At 36.0% G+C, this 20,172-nt stretch overlaps 1 protein-coding gene across 5 annotated transcripts; it reads left to right on the top strand.

The window, feature by feature from the left end:
- The first annotated feature begins 9,942 nt into the window (after window positions 1–9,942).
- On the top strand, window positions 9,943–19,531 carry LOC116166699 (aminopeptidase N-like). Of its 5 annotated transcripts, none has more exons than XM_031481775.1 (12): window positions 9,943–10,034; window positions 13,651–13,816; window positions 16,104–16,546; window positions 16,594–16,756; window positions 16,801–17,223; window positions 17,270–17,602; window positions 17,909–18,107; window positions 18,157–18,434; window positions 18,490–18,686; window positions 18,741–19,052; window positions 19,108–19,189; window positions 19,243–19,531. In XM_031481775.1, the coding sequence occupies exons 2-12, from the start codon at window positions 13,655–13,657 to the stop codon at window positions 19,393–19,395; spliced, it is 2,745 nt and encodes a 914-aa protein (XP_031337635.1). In that variant the 5' UTR covers window positions 9,943–10,034; window positions 13,651–13,654; the 3' UTR covers window positions 19,396–19,531. The 5 variants fall into 5 exon arrangements, with proteins under 5 accessions (XP_031337635.1, XP_031337634.1, XP_031337632.1 ...); XM_031481774.1 differs by lacking the exon at window positions 9,943–10,034 and adding an exon at window positions 10,043–10,128; XM_031481772.1 differs by lacking the exon at window positions 9,943–10,034 and adding an exon at window positions 10,404–10,636.
- Window positions 19,532–20,172: the final 641 nt, after the last annotated feature.

The raw sequence follows: 20,172 nt of genomic DNA, 5'->3' as shown, positions 1-20,172 counted from the left end.
ATTTTTAATTGTTTACCTGTCATGCACTTTTAAATCATCGGTCATAGAACAACAAACTTAGAATGGAAACTGTAATGTAATGTTACAGTGACTTTATAAGGACAGTGGCGACAACTTATCATAATCCGCCATATTGGAGCTAAAAAATTGATTGTAAGATCAATATACCTTGTCATGTCAAATTGTGAGCGTAGAATTATAAATGTCAGTTTCATTTAAGTAAAGATTCTTGTTCAAAACGAACGGCGCAGAAATGATCGTTTAAAGCTTTGCAGAACAACCTATGGGAAAACAAATGCCTCCCAAATTCAAAAAGGTATGGGTATATGGAAAACGGTATAATAAGTATGACATATGGTGCAATATCCAAAATGTACATATAAATAATCATTAAATTGTGTTTGACATTTCAGTGTCTTCTGTCACTTCTTGTCCCCTGTCGGGTGTTGCTCCTTCCAGACTTAAAAGTATTTCTTTAGTCTCTTAAATGGAAGACAAAACACGTTGATCTAGTCCACGGAGTACAAGAGATCAATATTCCATGTGCTCCAGCAAACATGAAACCAATTCAAGCGTATTTACGATCACAATTGAATTTGCTGCTAAATTTCGGATAAGCTGCTTCTCTAACCAGTTTTCTATCTAAACTCATTAGGTATTTAGGGCGTCTGAAAAAAATTTTACATCAATTACCAGTCGTAAGGTTAGGCACAGTTTTACATCTAAAAACACTAAGCGGATTACATACCTTATAATATCGTAATAAATCCAAACTATATGCGTCTTTAAAAATCGAGTTTATATAAAACTGGAGACGGAAAACGTAAAATAAAGCAAATACAAGAAGCAAAGTATAAACTAGTAACATGAAGCCGTGACAATTACAGGTGACACTGTCAAAACAGTATAATTAATAATTATAGCACGGAGTGTACCGCGTCGTTTTGAAGGTTTTCTATTGGCCTGGTTGGAATTTAGCTCCAATATGGCGACCGGAACCAACGACCAATCAAAAACGAGATACCCTGTTGTCGCCACTGTCTCTATAAAGTCACTGTATGTAATGTTAAAGTCACTAAATATAGAAAGTACCGCAATCCATTGGGCTCGTGTGTTAGAGAGAGAACGCACGATTTTTGCCCAAAAATGGCGGAAGTTACCAGATTCTAGTAACTTTAACCTTAGGGATTGTTCCACCTGTTTGGAGATATCTGTATATATTTTTATAAAACATGACAGTACTATGAAGTTAGGTTATGAAAAATGACAGCTATTCAGATTTTATTTGTCAATTTTTTTAAATTGGCAGCAAATTTGCCCAAAAATGGCGGATGATTGCGGTACTTTCTATATCTAGTGACTTTATGTAATGTAAAAATGACGCGCCATCTCGTGTATGTTCTCAGCAGCTTTTTGCGTGAATGGCGCCAAATTTAAATATTAAAATGTAAGCTACGTCCGCATGATACTGAATTTCTCCGGATCTGTAACAATATTGGATTTGACTAGCTGAAACCTAAAAGGTAAATGAATCCAGCCAGTGAAATCCAATTTTGTTTGTTAGAGATCCAAATAAATTCAGTTTAATGCGGATGGACCTCACCAGCCAGGGCCTTCAAAGAGTACAGAGCACTTGTTTTATAAGTAACAACTCCAATTAATCCAATCAAGGAGTTATATTTAATTTAATATGATTATACAAGATACAAGATCAACTTCATGGAACTCTACTGTATGATGCCCTCGAGATCGTTCTAAAAACAAAATATGTAGCAATTTATTACAATTCAATTAGTGCTACCTGCTAAATATAATGTGCGAACTGCCACACGCTTTAAATCTCTTCGTGTTCCAGGTTCTAAAGCGCAGCCAGAAAAAGGACGTTCACAAACCAAAAAGTTTTGTGTAAATTTCTTCCACATTATATTCTAAACCAATTCTTAAAAACTTCGGGCTCCATTTTTGGGAAACGTCTTCACAATTTGTCACACAACATTTACGTTCTCGACTTGTATATGCATAATTCATTGTAATAATGAATAGTAATTATACTTAAAGCACAATAAGCCGTCAATCATAATTCAAAATTCAAACTGTCATAATGGCGACCACGCACAAAAGTCACTAGATTTAGTAACTTTAACACGCCCGCTAACTATGCGCCATCTATTGAATGTTCTCCAAACTAACTATATTTGCACTCAGTTGTTCCCGTTTACGTTTCCCTTCTAAGTTTTTTGTTCTGGGATCATCGGTTACGCACTTTTCAATCAGTTCTTTTGAGAACTAATCCGTCACTTACGTGTATCCTATTAATCACTTTAATCTCTCTCTACGAATTCCCATGTCTGCAAAGGGTAAAACTTTGCATACACAAGCACAACAGCTTGTGTTAAACTTAGTGCAACATTTTGAGAAGGAGAAAGAAAACGGTGGTCCATTGATACCCGTATCTGCTGTTCAAGAAGTAAGTGTGATTATAATTATATACTTATATTTTCATTTAGTACAAACACACAATTATAGCGAGTGGCCCACGCTTTGGGTATATCTGAGAGGACGGTGCGAAGCAACAAGACAAGAGCGGCATCTAACCCTGTTTTGGAAAGCCCGGGTAAGAAACGACCCCGCAAGAGAACCAAATCTGACCTGTTTCGTTAAAACATTTCTACACACGTTCTATACTGCGTAGGGTAGAAGGAGGATCAACATCAGGATCCAGTTGAGAGGCTGCTTATTTCTCATTTCTGATTCCTAGTAATCTAACATTGTGCTAAAAATGTAAAAATAGTATAAATATGAAATAGAAGTAGAGTGATAGTGACATTCGTATATTATAATTTGAACATAATGAATATCCATTTAGTGTATCATTTTGAATTTATCCTTATTGTAAGCCATCATAAGTAACAGTGAGTAACTTTGAAAAGTGGTAGTCTTGCAATGTGCTGCTGGGTGTATGAAAATCGTATAACCTATAAATTGAATAATTGTGAATTTATAATTCTTTATCGGCAAACTCACTTATGAATGCAAGACCCGACCATTGTAATAATTCTGACGTAGCGTAATTACTAAATGTTCACATTTTTGGAAAAATTCCATTGTAATGAGGCAGCTTACAACAATGGGGTTATCTTACCATATGGCCTGTAAAAATAACGCATTAATGACCTGTTAGATTACAAGGATTTTGTTTTCTCACCGTCTTTATTACGTTATATTTTATACCAATTAAAAACGAAAATCGACTAACGATACTTTCTGCGATTTGACAGTTTTGCACCTTCAAATAAACATCCAATAAATGACAGCTGTCGCCATCTCGGAGTATATTTTCTAATCAAGTTGGCATTATTACGGAAGTAATTTGACTCATATTTTTCACTTATAATTGCACAAGAGGTTTGTATTTTACCGAGTAACTTTGGGTTGTTTAGGTAATGAAAATTTGTTGCCTAGCAATTAGACGAGAAAAACTGTCAACTAATAAAAATGCGACACCGCAGGTGGAGCATTTTTAGGTTGACAGTTTTTCGAGTTCAATTGCTAAAAGGAAACAGATTTGAATTGCAACAACCCAAATTTACTCGGTTTAAATACAAACCTCGAGTGTAATTCGGCAGGACAATTTAACGAACAAGAAATTCACCAAACTAGTCAATTATTGACAGACGTCAAGCTAGTCATATGGGAAAGGATAATGCGATAATTGTTCCAAAATGAATAAGTGAAAAAACCACTAGTGCATTTGTCGCTGGAAAAGTTGCAGGTAACTTTTGCCGCTGTCAAAGTGACAATTGCACTGCGGCTTATGCGATTTTTTATACATGAGTTGAATTGTCAATAAAAATTTTAAATATTTCTATACCAAATGTCCCAAATGTTGGCCTACTGGAAGTTAGGTATGTTGTCCTTAAAAACAGTTCGCTATATCCGAGGTCCGCAATATAAGAAAAAACGTAAGTACATTCGATTTATTTTATTAAAACATGAACAACACTTAATACTTAAGTAGACCCCTTGCTTAAAAACATCTGTAAGTTTACATTGCACGACAGGTAATTTTTCCTAATTTTCCGCCACTTCATTTAATCAGTCGTACACGGTTTCCATATTGACTGAAACTGACCCCTCCACAATTTTTCCACTGCACATACCATGCCGTTTTTTGAAACATTCAATCCAGCTATGACTGCACTTGAATTTTTTATTATGTATCATACTTCCCAAACCACTTGACTGTTCAGGTCAAACCCAAACGTCGATCTAACTCTTCATGATGAGCCTTCTTTAACTTGTTAGCAGCACAATTATCACGTTCATAAACATCTAGTATTTTAACCCTTTCTTTTCAAATTGTAGTGACTCTTGATTTAGTTAACCCTATTTGTAGACGGACCTCGCTTTACTTTGTGCCGTTTTGCATTTTTTTGTATACAAGGCAGTGCGATTGCTAGCCCCGGGGTTTTATTGGTGGGTAAGAGTAATGACTCACACAGCGGTTTAGGTAGACTCAGCGGCCGAGTCGGCCACCTATTTTATGCAGTTATAGGCGGACTATTTACCTTAGCGATAAAGAAATAGTTCGTTTTAAGCGGATGTTCGCTATAAAGGAAAGAAAATGCATTGTAAGCGTAGGTCCAAAGTACAATTCCTCAAAAAAATTTGTTATAGCCGGGAGTTCGCTATAAATGGGTTCGTTATAGACGGACTTGACAGTATCGTCGATTGACAGAGAAGGAGCGCGGCAATCTCTTGAAATCGACAATCAATTTGCGCTCGAATTACACACAAGATTTTTTCTACAATCGAGCAGTTCACATATTTCCAACTCAAATGAAAGATGTCATTTATTGGTTGTCATTGAATACTAAGGCTAAGCAATGCATATTTGATTTATACAGGGCCGGTTAAACCACAAGGCGAACATAGGCGGCTGCCTGGGGCGCCAAGCTTCAGAGGGCGCCAAAATTAAGCAACATCTTTCAGCGAAAGCACAATAAAGTATTTATGAACGCCAGCGCCACTTTCTATTTTTTGCCTGGGACTGGTACCTAGGCAGTGGCGTAACTAGGTAGGTGCCAAAGGTGCCGCGGCAGCGCGCTCTGCATAGGGAGGGCGCGCCGGAGGCGTTGAAGCACCGAGGGCACTAAGTCGGAATGGGCATCGCGGTGTACCGTATAGGCCAGTCATAAAAGACAAGAACGGCGGTTAAATTCTAATAGTTTGCTAAAGACGAATACAGGGTGCAGTGAAATATAATTAAAACTAAATTTACGGTCCTTTAGGATGAACGGAACATCCAAGGGATTTCAGCGCATTTTTGTGTGGCAGATCAGTACTTTTATTAGCCAGTTTTGACTCCACAATCAATAAGATCTTGTCAGGGGGCTACCACATTCCCTTTGTCGGTACCCACTTCTGACACTCCCACAGACGGCGGAGGTATACAAAGTTTGAATCAAAACACTTGTACCACACTATGATAAGCGCCTCAATAGGAATGGCGACTATGTTGAAAAATAGCCTAAGAGTGTGGCTTCCAAATGTATAAGTATAATAAAAGTTGTTTCTTACACCTTCTTAACTTTTTATTCCAAACCGTCTGCTACTTTCTGAATGGCCCTTGTAGAACAAAGTTACAGCGGTAGGAAAAGGCTGCAAATTTAAGCTAATAATAATAATACTTTATTTGTGATCTATATAATAGTCGCTGTATTAGTGTGACCAGCATTTGCACCCTTATTCTAAGACGCAATCATTTCTACGACTTGTACCCTATGTCATAGCTAAATTTGACGCGAGAATTGGAAACAATATAAATAAATGTATTTCTATTCTTCGTTGAGTGAAAGACTTCATTATTCAAAGCATTTTTCTAAAATTTAAGTAGCGCAGTGCTTTTAAAATTTCGTGTAAAGTTTCTCTCAAAAATGTACGGTGTTTTATCAATTAGAGCTCAATGGTAAGTGATAAGGCGCCAAAACCTGATCCGGCACCGCTTCGAAAAATGCCTAGTTACGGCACTGTACCTAGGAATAACCTGAGGAAGGGCGCGCTGAGAACATCTCGCCTAGGGCGCCAAATAGCCTTTCACCGGCCCTGGATTTATAGTTTACAATTGGGTTGGGAGAGAGCGCGTTTTTTTCATTTTGTCGCTTACAAGGTGACATTCCTCGAAAAAGATGACGTTTGCGTTGTCAAATACGAGCGCAAACGCCTACTTTGGATATCGATAGAAAAACAATGGGAGAAAAATGAGATACCATTGGTTTATGAATATTTTTGAATTTCAGGAACCAAATAGGTACCATAGTATAATACAAAATATTATGCAAATACTTAGTGTTCTCTTTTGTTTCAACACCTAAATAACAAATGCATGCGTATATTTTGGTGAAAAAGAAGCTGTAGGTTAGTAGGTAGGTATGTAAGTATATGTACCTACTTTACTTATTAAGTACTTGAACATAAACATTCATTAATCATTAATGTAAAAACAACGAATATCTTTTACCCAAAATGGTCCTGAAACCTTCATTTTCAAAAAAAACTAAAGATTGTTCATTATATTTATAATGTCAACGAGTCTTTGAAAATGGATGTCGCCGAGAAAACATAAATTATTAAAAAGCCTAACCATATTAAACAAAGGAAAGTTGCGCAAAAGATCTGTGCGAGCAGCGGGAGTGTAAAATGTTGTAGAGTTTCTGGTGTAAGATGGAACCTGAAAACATAACAAGGATAGAAAATCGGGACAGTCAACAAATTGTGTACCTAGAAGTTTATATAAAAAAGTGGCAGTAGATTGATTTCGTCGAACCTTTAGTGATGAAAAGTTGAATCTGGCGCATAATGAACTCTGATCAAATCCTCTTGGAGGATAGTTACGGTCCAGTCTATATCCTCAAAACTTTAAAAATGTACGCTGAAGTAACTTTTTTTGAATACAATGCAACGGGCTCCAAATGACAGCACATTTTTCCAACTTTGTGCGAACTAACGAAAAGTACAGGCATTTTAGTGCTTCAATATTTGAAAAAGATTTACAGCTCCGTAGAATAAAACGTAGCGTTGAAGTAGCAGATTTACAAATATTGTTGGTATGTTGGTTAATTGTGAATTCACTGTCAAAGTAAACACCCAAATCTTTAATGAGATCTGCTCTAGTAAGTATAGTAGAATTAACACTGTAATCAAATATATACCTACGGTTTAAATTTCCGACTGAGAGTAACAACTTTGCACTTATTAATATTTAGAGATAAACCGTTCATAACACACCATCAGCCACTAAGAACATCAAGTTGCCGTTGAACAAGCATCATCGGTCGTTGATAAAATAGATGCGTAGATTTTTAAGTCGTCAGCAAAGAGTAAATTATTAGTATAACCACAGTCGTTCCGGTAAGTCGTTTATGAATAATAAAAACAGTAGGGGACCCAGATTAGACCCCTGAGACACCCCAGAAGTAACAGTAATGAGTAATGGCGAAGGAACTAGTTATTATAGCTGACATATTGACGTCGATTATTCAAGTATGATTTGAAGAGAAGCTGAAGAGATTCGCTAAATCCAAAGTTGTCTAGCTTGGCTTGGCAAGGATGATGTTTTGCGGAATGGAGTCGAACGCTTTCGCAAAGTCGGTGTAAATCACGTCAACTAAAGCGTCAACTAGGCCACGATTGTCAAGAGTCAAGCACATTAGCAATAATCTGCGTGATACCATTGAATTGTGATACATACTAAGTTGGTAACAGTTGACTTGTGTTCCACAAATCCATGCTGAGCAGGGGATATTAGTAGCGTAACGGAAGGATAAATTCTTGCATATACCAAGATAATTTCGTAGATTTTGCCAAAATTATTTAAGATGCTAATGGGTCTATAATTGGTGACCACTGGGATTTCCACTTTTTAGCGCATTTCCACAAAAATTAAAAAAAATGCGCTATTGTGGCCACTTTGCCCGTCCGTCCGTCCGTTCGTCCGCTCGTTTTGCGACGCTACTAGTTCTTTATCTTAAGGGCTATTGTTCTACTTTTTTCGCTATTTGGTTCGTTCTGGTGTCGAGGTTTGCACCAAGGAAGGAATTTTTTCTGCGTTTATTGTTAAAAAAGTTATTGTAAAAAAACCAACAAACCGTTTTTTACATGTTCCATAATTTTACACTTTTGCCGTTTATTAACCATCCTAGAGATCATTTATAATTTTGTATTGTTGTCTGTCGTCTGTCTGTTGGTCTGTCCGTCTGTTCCTTTGCCTGTCTGTCCCTCTATCTGTTCGTATGAACGATAATTTTGTTTAGAAATGTCCGATCGCTTTTACATCTCCGTTAGTTGTGAACTGAATTGCATGAAATTCAATATGGGCATAGCCTTAGCCATATAATACACAATGCCAAAAGTTGAGTCGAATCGATTCAAAATTCACAGTGCCCTTTTCGCATCTCGACCATTTATAAACCGAATTGCAAACTTTTTTTCTTATAAAAGTATTTGAATGAAATTTGATACATAGGCCAACTTTTTTATTTATGGAAGAATTTAAACGAAATTTGATACATAGGCACTTGGAATAAATAAAAATCAAACGCCAATTTCAAAATTTGGTGTTGCGCATGCGCAGTGCCAACTTTTTTATTTATGGCAGAATTTAAATGAAATTTGATACATAGGCACTTGGAATAAAGGAAAATCAAACGCCAGTTTCAAAATTTGGTTTTGTTCATGAGCAGTGCCAACTTTTTTATTTATGGAAGAATTTAAACGAAATTTGATACATAGGCACTTGGAATAAAGGAAAATCAAACGCCAGTTTCAAAATTTGGTTTTGCGCATGGGCAGTGTCAACTTTTTTATTTATGGAAGAATTTAAACGAAATTTGATACATAGGCACTTGGAATAAAGGAAAAGTGAAATTTGATACTTTGGCGCTTGGAACAAAGGAAAATCTAACATTAGTTTCAAAATTGCATCTTACAAATGGGAAATGAATGCAAGTGGAAATGCGCTTTATGTAAATCGTTTACGATTACTTTTTAACTTGTTAGAATTGGACAGATATTAGCCATTTTGAATATCCCAGCGAAGGTGTTCTTGTTTAGCGACGCATTGAATATATAAAATATTGACTCCGCAAACACATTAGCATGTGATGTTGAATACCTACTTTATACCTACCTATTTATCGTAACCTATCTATATAGGTACCTTTTTGTTTGTAAAAAAGGTCGCCTTGTCGTAACCCAGATTTAATTTGGCTGACGCTTTGAATATAATATATACAAAGGCTGACGTTATTGCAAATAAATTGTTACCAACAGGAAAGTTCCAGAAGGTCCTGCGTTAGAGATCGGAAATTTTTAAAGCTATTGGTAACGGTAAGTACCTATATGCGCAACATGATAATCGCACATTTAGAATAGCAAATGTGTTTACTGATACCTATAATTTGAATAGATACGTGGAACCAGAGCCGTCCTTAGCAAATGCGAGGCCTGGCGCAAAACATTTTTGCGGGACTTCTTTTAACAATGGGGGGGAGAGGGGGTCACCGGAAAATTTTCAAAATTATACTTGCCAAGTCGTCATTTTAAGCACTTTGAAGAAGAAATTTAATCTCTTACACTTATATACTTACCTACTCTCTGAAAAGGTGCAAAACTTCCATTTCGGGTTGGCACAATTTCGACTTCTTATTTTCTTGTTGGTTTTTAGGAAAAACTAAAAGCTTATTTTATTATTCTCATTCAAGCAAAACTGTGACTTATTTGTTAGCGAGTGCGAGGCCTTCCTCAGCGTGAGGCCTGGAGCGGCCTCTCCACCCTAAGGACGGTTCTGTGTGGAATATAAAGTAAAACAAGTTTTAACATATACCTACATGCAAAACCTTTGTTAGATAATACATATAAAGACTAATTTGAAATTCAAAGAAAGATACATTCTTCGATTTATTTTATAAGGTTGGGGCGTGTTCGTTGAACTGGATAAATTTGTTTCAAGTGGGTATATTGGTGGGAAAACATAGGTAGGTATAGCAAAAACGCCGCGATTCAGTCAATTTAAAATCAATTTGCAAATCGCTTTAATGTGCAAAGTTAGCTTGCTTCTATCTTGTTAAGGTAGGTGACCCACAAAATACTTTTTCGCTTATCTATACATAAGTATCTACTACGCATTTTAAGTAATAAGTAGATTAACGATCAATTGTGTAACCGCTTAACTTTCTAAATTAATAATTTTTGTTGTTGCAAAAATGATTAGGTGCTTTTTTATGTTTGATTTACCTATTTCACATCAGTTTCCAGAATCAAACCGCAGTTTTTTATGTTGTTATTGCAATCTGCTTATTTACATTACTGTTGTCATAGTTATATGCAATGTTCTACACCTGTAACTGGTTGGTACGAATTGGCATGGGTATTTTTGTTATTGTGATTCCGTCGCTTTATATCGAATTTGTTCATTTCCTCCAATTTACTTGTTTAGAATAGCTACTTTCAGCTACTTGTTTGTTACTTTTGTTGAAATTATAATGGTCATAATGCAAAAGGTATGAAATTTATAAGTTTTAAGGCAAACGTCTTATTGAAATACCAAAGTGCACCGTTTCTACAATAAAACAGAAAGGTAGGTATACTTTTACTTCAAACAAAAACTTTTCTCTTGTGCTTTCTTGCTTTGTCGGTCTGATCTGTAGAAATCTTAAAAGATGAAATGCATTTGGAGTTTGCTAAATAAAACTTTGATTGTTACTGTTTAATAGTACGTAAAGATTTGTTGGTACATAAGAAAAAATTGAACCTTAATATTAAGTGTTATGATAACACACGAACCGCACTACCATGAGCTAGCTACCACTTCTATTTTTCTTTGGGATGCAATAGAATTGCAGCATCACGGGGTAACCCAGATAACAACGTATAGTTTATGAAAATCAAAGTTGCCATACCAATAACAGATCTAAAATTTGGAAAAAACTCGTGGTTGATACATGCTCTAAATGGGGTGATGCACCATACAGGAAATAAACAACTCAATTCCTCAAAACCTTCCCCATGGATATTTAATTATTGACGAACAGATATAACAGATCTAAAATTTATTAATTTTGACAGCTGCTGGAGATAGCGAATTTGTGTTTTCTCCCAATTCCCCATACAATGGTGTTCGTAAGATTTGAATCGGCGTTAATAAAATTTGACAGTGACGCTCTGCTGGAACGCATGACTGATGGTTCTCTGACTTCACTATACCTGCACGCAATAAAAATCTCAAATTTTGGACCGCTTTTGCAGCCATCGTGGAATCACCTTTTGATGATAGCTCATCATAGTCGTAGAAAAAATAGTATATGAAACTCGCATTTAATGGCTATTAGACACTCATAATCATTACGAAACTCGCCAGTAATTCTCATACTCGTGTCTTAATAGCTATCATTAAATGCTCATTGCATAATAGTACTATTCTTTGTACCCCATGAACTAAAACAACGTGTTTATAGTTTTCCATTTTATGGATTGGATATTTACTCCTCAGAGATTGATACAATAAACAATAAGGTTACACAGAATTTAGGTGTAAGTATAATCGTTACAATCTTGCGTCATACTTTATAGTCGTTATGTTTATTAGTATCAAAGGTAATAATTTCCCCAGCTTCTTCATTTCTAAACAATGGCGCGTCTTCGTAACCTGACGCGTATTAGTAGAGCTGTGAATTATATGCACGAAAAATGGTAAAATATGAGCATAGAAAATTAGTGCAAAATATGCAAAAAGTTTTGGTATATATGCAAACATATGCAAAATTATATCGGCCAGTTGCACAAAAAAAATAATCCGGTATTAAGACATTTGATTGGCTTTATATTGCAGTAGGCAGTCAATCAAATGACAAAATTCTTGTTTAAACTCAGATTTGGCAAATAATCTAGGATTTTGATTATAATTTGCTTTCCTGGAACCGGCCGTAGGTATATCTTGCATAATTTCCAAGAAAAAAGGAATTATGATAAACACTAGCAATAAGATGTTTCTTTGTTTTCTGCCTCCTGTTGTTAAGAATTAATTTATAAGCACTAAGCAGAGAAACTTCTCTCTACATCAACAGAAGTAATATTTGTATTAGAAAGGGCCGACAAAATATGGAGAGTAATTTCCAAGCCGTACACAATATCACCCGCATCAACGCCGTAGAGAAAGAGAAAGAGAAAATAGTTTGGAAATGAATAATAATAATAATCCTTTATTTGCTCAACAGAAAGAAACATGAAGAAATTCAGTATCAATTAAATCAATAAATCTTCCTTCCAGCTATTGCAGTATGTTTCATGATCGCGTCCGTTATGAAAATCCCCAAAAATGCATTAGAAATTCAAATTAAAATCGATTAAAACTAGCAAAAATTTATATAATTACATCTTAAAATATGCAATTAATGTCAATTTTTTATATGTAAATGCAAAGAATATCAAAATATGCAAAAATAAATTGGGTTTATGGCCGTTTGCACCGACAAATTTAAGTGGAGCTTAGCTTAAGCGTAGCTTAAAATCCATGGCATAACGATTATTGAGACAATGGTTGCCATGGATTTAAAGCTATCCTTAAGCTAAGCTCCACTTAAATTTGTCGGTGCAAACGGGCATTAATCGCTTCAAAATGTTGCAAATCGAAAATGCACAAAATCCCATACGAGTAGGTACAACAAAAAATTTGCTTATTAGTAATTGTGGATATTGATTTTACAATTAAGCACTATAAGTAATTTGTTTCATAAGTATCGAAAGATGCGTGTTTTCGCGACGAGGAAGATTGCAATCGTCCGAACATCGGGTGCTTCCTGGTACTACCCTCGGGACAATGTAGTCTGTTGATGTGTAATATATAGGCACTAATTTGATTCTAGTTCATCGTAAATAGGTACACACCAAAGAGTGTCCTTACAATTGGTTAGGTGCTTACATAGCCCATTATTTATTTACCTACATAATATCTACCGTCAAGTGTATGTCCAATGTCCTAATTTAAAAGTTAATGCAAGGATATAATTTAGAAGAAAACCGAGGTGCCCGCATGTGCGTTTATATACATACCTTGGCCTTAAAACCGTGTAACGAATATTAAATCAAGGAATAAGTAGTTCGATGTCATGCTGTGACATTACGATTCGTCCTAATAATTGCGATTTTGACACTTAATGTCTTTAAGTACTGCGACTTTCCTATAAATTGTCTTATACTATGTCGCTTCTATGCCAGAAAAACAATCCCATACAAACATTATGTACCTACTTATGATGCAAACGAAATTACGTTAGGAAGCAGTCAGTTAGCGTTAATTAAATCCTATTGCATTCTCGCGAGTAAAATAAAAGAAATGCACAAAATTGTTACGGTAATCTAATGATGGGTGGTTAACAAAGATGTGAGAAAATTGTTTATGGAACAAATTGTCGACCTTTTTACCTACTGCGAAAATAATAAACTCGGTTAAGGTTAGAATAAATAATTGTTTTCTAGATCGGTAGGTACCTACTGTTTAGTGTCGCATGATTGCCATATAGTTTGGTATTGCAAACTTACTTTCCGTTTCAAAGTATGAACTTACGTTCTTTTATCGTTTTTGTTTGTTCGCAGGAGAATGATTTATTTCTTTGTGTTTTTATGGATTTGTGGAATATGGGTACCGAATGTAGCTGCAAATGAAGTACGGCTTCCTCCCACTTTGATACCGGAACATTACAGTTTAGAAATAATCACCGATTTAAATAATTTTAATTTTTCCGGAAAAGTTTGGATTCGGGTAAGTAATGATAATTGCAAATTTGGAAATTACAAACAATTTGTGGCTTATGTACGCCTTAACTTTTATGTGTTAGGTACGCTAAATGCTGATGGATTGGTGAAAATTCGGAAACTACAGGTATCTCAGAATTTCATGTTCTAAAAAGAACTTTGTTTTGACTTCGTTTTTTAACTCAAAATATACAGAAATGGCTATGTAATTTTAATTTGTAATGTAATTTTTTCGGGTTATGAAACTGAGGTCGTTTTGCTTTTTTTGTGAAAGGTGTTTTCCGTGATTTTATTATTTATATCGATGACTATAGGTAGAATGACTAGAAATTAAATTGTCGTTTATTTTTCTTTAAAAAACGATCAATTTTTAGTTACAGATCATCAGGATTTTAGCGTTATTTTTAATTAAGAAGCTTTCAACCCATCTTGTACTATTCACAAATGACACTACCTATTTGATGTTGGTAAATACAATGCGATCAAAAATGAGTTGCAGTCGAGTCACCTTTGGAATTTTTGTTTACATGGGAAATCGTACTTCCAAAGGCGACTCGACAGCAACTCATTTTTGATCGCCCGTTACTTTTTCTGTTATATGCCAGCGCGGCTTACATGAAAAACAGTTTTGACAAGTTCTGCTGTCGCCGTTTTCACCACTATGTATATGTACCAACTTGCTTGAGATGAGGTCACTTGGGAAGCGTATACGCTCCGGCCGATCCGAATTGTTCGATACGATGTCTTGTGATGGAGTGTTTGAATTGGAAGATCTTTTCGTTGCTTGATAGCCCTGGCAGCTGATTTTGATCCACTCGAAGTATCTTGCGGAGTAGTTGAGCATGGCTTAGTTCTCGTGTACAACGTGTTGTTGTGGTGCAGGGCTTGAGAGGGAACTCGACATCAATTCAAAAATTTTAAACAAGATAAAAACAAGAGGTTTTAGAACTCAAAAAGGAATTTCAGAATTCTGTTAACGTTATTCTTTTCTCGGTTATTTTATAATAACGAAGATTTACAGATTTACAAAAACTTTATGATCCTAGTATAATATTGCAGTTGAACTAAGGTCCGGCTTTTCCACTTTCCAATAGCTTTACTCTGCTGATAAACAGAATGGATACCGTTGTCGATAAAATCTTTGTCAAGGTACTTATTTGTAATAAAATAAACTTATCGAGAGATGAACACTCTAGTGAACACCGGTCATAAGTTAAACAGAATTAGAGTAGATAGGTACTGTTAGTTTACTATGCGATCAAAAATTTTTGTTTACATGGAAAATCATATTTAACTTGCACTTCCAAAGGCGACTCGACGTCAATCCTTTTTTGATCGCCCGGGATAATATCTACATTCAACAGATATCATTAAGTGGATTAGAAGCGAGTCACCAAAGACATATATTTCGAAGAGATGTCAAAACCGTTACTTACTTAATTTCAAATTTTTTAATGCCAATGCAAAGATTTATTTTCATTACTTTTTGAATTGCTTATTTTGATGTGAAAGCAAAATGTCTCAAAAATTCCATAAGTTTCTGTTATTAAAAAAAGTGCGATTGCGTAACAGGACGTTTTGCTTCAACCGTTGCATCTACTGGCAGCTTCAGAACGTTGAACATGACCACACCGGTAAATCTTATAAGAATAACGTTTACCACGAGTACCATGACATCTAGATTTTTATTTCTGAAGGCTTAGAGGTAGTCAAACATACTTCTGGATAAACACTTATACAAGGCAGAAACGAGCGTCTCTCAGCGAAAACGTACCTGTGCGCGAAACTAGACTGCGTGACGTCAGTAGCCAGATGCATTTGTCCCCGCGCTGGCAAAGTATACGATTTTACGTAGACCATAATTTATTTATTGTGTGCACAATGTTGCAAGGTTATCAAAAAGCTGATTCGCGAAATTGACTCCATGTGAATGTGGAAATGGAGTTTTTGGCTAACAACGCAAATTTAAATGGACCTCAGAGCAGAGACGTTCAAGAAGACATAAGCATTGGGCGGTATTTACTTTACGAGTTAGGAAAACTGCAGGAAAACCTAATTCGAAGTAGCTGGCAGAATGCTCGAAACTGATTCCAATCTCTGCCACAGATGAAAAATTCTTATCTCAGTCTAGGTTCGAACACCCGACCTCCGGGAATATAGCCCAACGCTCTACCACTGACCTACACAGTCGGTTATAATAGTTGACCATTGTTTAAATAAGTAAATATAATATAATAGTAGTTATAGTATGTAATATGAATCACTAGCGTATTACCTCTATCTTATTATTTTAGGTGAAATGCATTAAAGAAACAAATCAAGTTGTGCTGCACTCGGAAGGATTAACAATAAATACCAATGGCACCACCGTTAAAACTATTGATGCGGACGTCAAAAACTCAATAAAATTAACAAATTTTTCATTCAACGAAGAAAACGATTTCTTTACCATTATTTTAGACCAACCTTTAAAATTGGACCAAAAATATGAAATATTTATACCGTTCAATAGAACGTTGGATCAAAATTTGGACGGATACTATAGGAGTAGTTACGATAATCCAAAAACAAAGCGCAAAGAATGGTTGTCTGTAACACAGTTTGAACCAACATCCGCACGTAGTGCCTTTCCGTGTTTTGATGAACCGTCGCTCAAAGCAATCTTCAATATTAGCTTAGGCCGGACCGAAAAGTACAGTAGCATAAGTAATATGCCCCTAAGCAAAACCGAACCAATGTAAGTATATTACAATAATATTTAGGTTCACATTGAGCTGCTTACAGAAGAGGAAAACCGGGGTGGGTCTGGGATCGTTACGAGGAAACTGTTCCTATTTCCACATATCTCATTGCGTTTGTTGTTTCTGATTTTGAATACAAGGAGTCACCTCCAAATAACAATAGCGCTGTGTTTAGGATATGGGCAAGGAGCAACGCTATTAATCAAGTAAGTTGTCACTCCAATGGCCACAGTCAGTAAGTTATTTTTAGGTTGAGTTTGCTAAAAATGTTGGTCCCAAGTGTTTGCAATTTTACGAGAACTTTTTCGATATAAAATATCCGCTACCAAAACAGGATATGATCGCTATTCCCGATTTCAATGCAGGCGCTATGGAAAATTGGGGATTGATAACGTATAGGGAAACGGTTTTATTATTTGATAACTCGACCTCTTCCGAGGTTAACAAGCATTCTATAGTCAGTGTGATTGCACATGAATTGGCTCATCAATGGTTTGGCAACTTGGTTACGATGAAATGGTGGACCGACTTGTGGTTAAACGAAGGGTTCGCCACACATATGGCGGCATTGGCAGTACACAATCTTTTTCCCGAATGGAATAGCCTCTCTCACGAAACCGTATCAAATATGTTGTCGGTTTTCAGTTTGGATGCTTTAAAGTCATCCCACCCGGTAATTTCAAAGTTGACGATATTCCATATTACTGTACACTATTTAGGTTTCAGTCACAGTCGCAAATCCTAAAGAAATTAACGAAATTTTCGATATAATCTCTTATAAAAAAGGTTCATTTTTGTTGCACATGATACGTAATTTTCTCTCTGAAAAGACCTTTAAAAATGGAGTGACACATTATTTAAACAAACACAAGTTTAGTAATGCTGAGCAGGACGACCTGTGGCAAGCCTTAACGGAGCAAGCGCATGAAGACGCATCTTTGCTATCACATCTGACTGTAAAAGAAATTATGGACACTTGGACCTTACAAACTGGATTCCCATTAGTTACAGTCATAAGAAATTACCAGACCAATTCGGCGCAGCTTAGTCAGGTATGTCATCTTAGTATAGTGTCCATTATTATATTTCGAAAACGTAATTATGGCCGAATAGGGAAATCCTGCAGCATACGCAACCAACATTTGATTATATTTTAAACACTTACTAACTATCCTAGACAACATATCAAACAAATCACATCATCACAGTTTATCTCCCTTCCCTGAAATTTAACTGACAAACAGGTAACACCCATGCAGATGAACGAAATTATCGACCAGTTAGGAAAAGTGGAAGACGATCCTTAGGATATTTATTAAAATTAAAATTTAAAAAAAAATTGCACACCTTAATTTCAGGAACGTTTTCTACTGGATACTTTGGAAAGAGAGAAGAAAAATTCATGTTGGTGGATACCCATTACTTATACAACACAACGGGATTTAAATTTCAAAAGTACAAAACCTTTGCAATGGATGACCTGCCCACAGGGATCTCTGTCTATCAATAATTTACCTAATAACGACCAATGGATATTGTTTAACTTGAACGTATCAGGTAAATGAACTAATACAGATACCGATGTTTAGTAAAATGATTTTTGTAGGGTTATACAGAATCAATTACGATGAAGATAATTGGAAAATGCTCATCAAAACTCTGCAAAGTGACCTATATAGTACGATAGGTGCGCTAAATCGTGTTCAGCTAATTGAAGATTCAGGCGCTTTGGCGTGGGTAGGAAAGTTACCTTACAGCATCTACTTTGATGTTCTGGATTATCTACGGTATGAAAAGGAATATTTGCCATGGAAATCTGCCCTATCAAACATAGACACTGTTGAAAAACTGATACGAAGAACGTCCGCTTTTGGCGCGTTTAAGGTAAAAAAAAACCAAACGTTGTTATTTATTTAAACGGTCCACCTTTTAAATGTAGGAATTTATGAATGCGCTCATCTCTCCAATCTACAACGATGTAGGTGGTTTGAACAAAAAACCAACAAAGAATTTGTTAGAAAGCACACGGTATCGTTCGATGATAACAAGTTGGGGTTGTAAATTTAGGGTAGGTACTTGCGTACAAGAAGCTCGGGAAGTTTTCAACAAATGGTTAGAAAATCCAAGCAACAATATGTAAATATAAGGTATAATTTACTTACTTACTTTACGTAAGTACCTTAATTGTAGCATACCAAAAGAGTTGCGATCAGTGGTGTATTGTACCGCTGTCAAACATGGCGGTGAAGCTGAATGGAACTTTTTATGGAATCAGTATAAGACTACGAACACGGCAACCGAAAAATCCTTAATACTGAGCACTTTGGGTTGTACCAGGGAGGTTTGGTTGTTGGAAAGGTACATGGATTGGGCGATTGATGATACTTCAGGTATCAGAAAACAAGACGCTTTGCTTACATTTACATCCGTGGCGAAAAACGAAGTGGGTTACTATGTGGCAAAGAATTTCGTGTGGAAAAGAATAGGCGATATACAAAATTAGTAATGTTATAGACGACATAATTAATTTTAAAAAATTATTGTATCTATTTTTCAGTTTGGGAGTTAACAGTCGAAGAGTGTCGTCGCTTATATCTACGCTTGCCTCGCAGATGATTTACGAAGAAGATTATCAGGAAGTAAGGCTACTATACAAAAATGCGACAAAATTAAATTATTTTTTTTGTTTAAGTTGAAAAACTTCACAATTAGAAACAGCAATTATTTGGTTCCAAGCAAACAAGCAATCGAACAATCCTTGGAAAGTGTTAGACTGCAAGTGCAGTGGCATAAATCACACTTCCATTTAATCAAAGAAAAGTTATCAGCTTACGATAAAGTGTAGGAGCGGTACTAAAGTGTCAAGAAAGAATTGTATAAAATTAGTCTGTAGCGACTATAGCGTGATAGTATGTACTTGTTAAATTAAGATAATTAGACCTAAATAAAGAAAAATTAATGAAAAAATCAAAAAAATAAAATCTCGGTTTTTACGTTTCCCAAAGACCCTACCGTTCTTAAAGAACGGGTAAGAAAATATTTTACATCCGGCAGCAAACTAAAACGTGCTGCGACCTCATTGGTCAAAACGGCCAACCGATGAAAGCGTAGCGTTCCTGGCCGCAAACGTTTAAAAGCAGAGCCACGAACTCTGCAAGTGCAACGTAATTCCTGCTTCAACTGCACTTCAAGAAACAAAAAGCTCTCCATTTGCAGAACCAGGTCGCCTTGCCAGCTCGACCTCGCGCCGCACTCCATCAGTCAGAAGACCTGCATCTGGGCTCACCCCAATGACAGAGCTCGCCGTGTGCACCTCGGATACCATTTTGTACATACTATAAATATACATATTCCATAAAACGCAACAGCATTTTATTTGGCGTCATCCGCTAAAGAATGTTTAGAGTTTTAATTCCCAAAGCCTAGGTATTAATGCATAGGGGTGGTTCCTATTTTGTAGATCGCGGAATTTTATCCATTTCCACCTCTAAAATTAATTTGATTACATTTTCACAAGTCCTCGTGTAATGTAAAATAGCTTACGCAGTACACTCATTTTTTCAATACTTATATGATTGCTTTCAAAGGTGGAACTCGATAAACTTCCAAGATTTCCAATATA

The sequence above is a fragment of the Photinus pyralis genome, unplaced genomic scaffold, assembly GCF_008802855.1.
Source record: "Photinus pyralis isolate 1611_PpyrPB1 unplaced genomic scaffold, Ppyr1.3 Ppyr1.4_LG3b, whole genome shotgun sequence".
Lineage (NCBI taxonomy): Eukaryota > Metazoa > Arthropoda > Insecta > Coleoptera > Lampyridae > Photinus > Photinus pyralis.
This window is presented reverse-complemented; position numbering and strand designations above follow the sequence as displayed.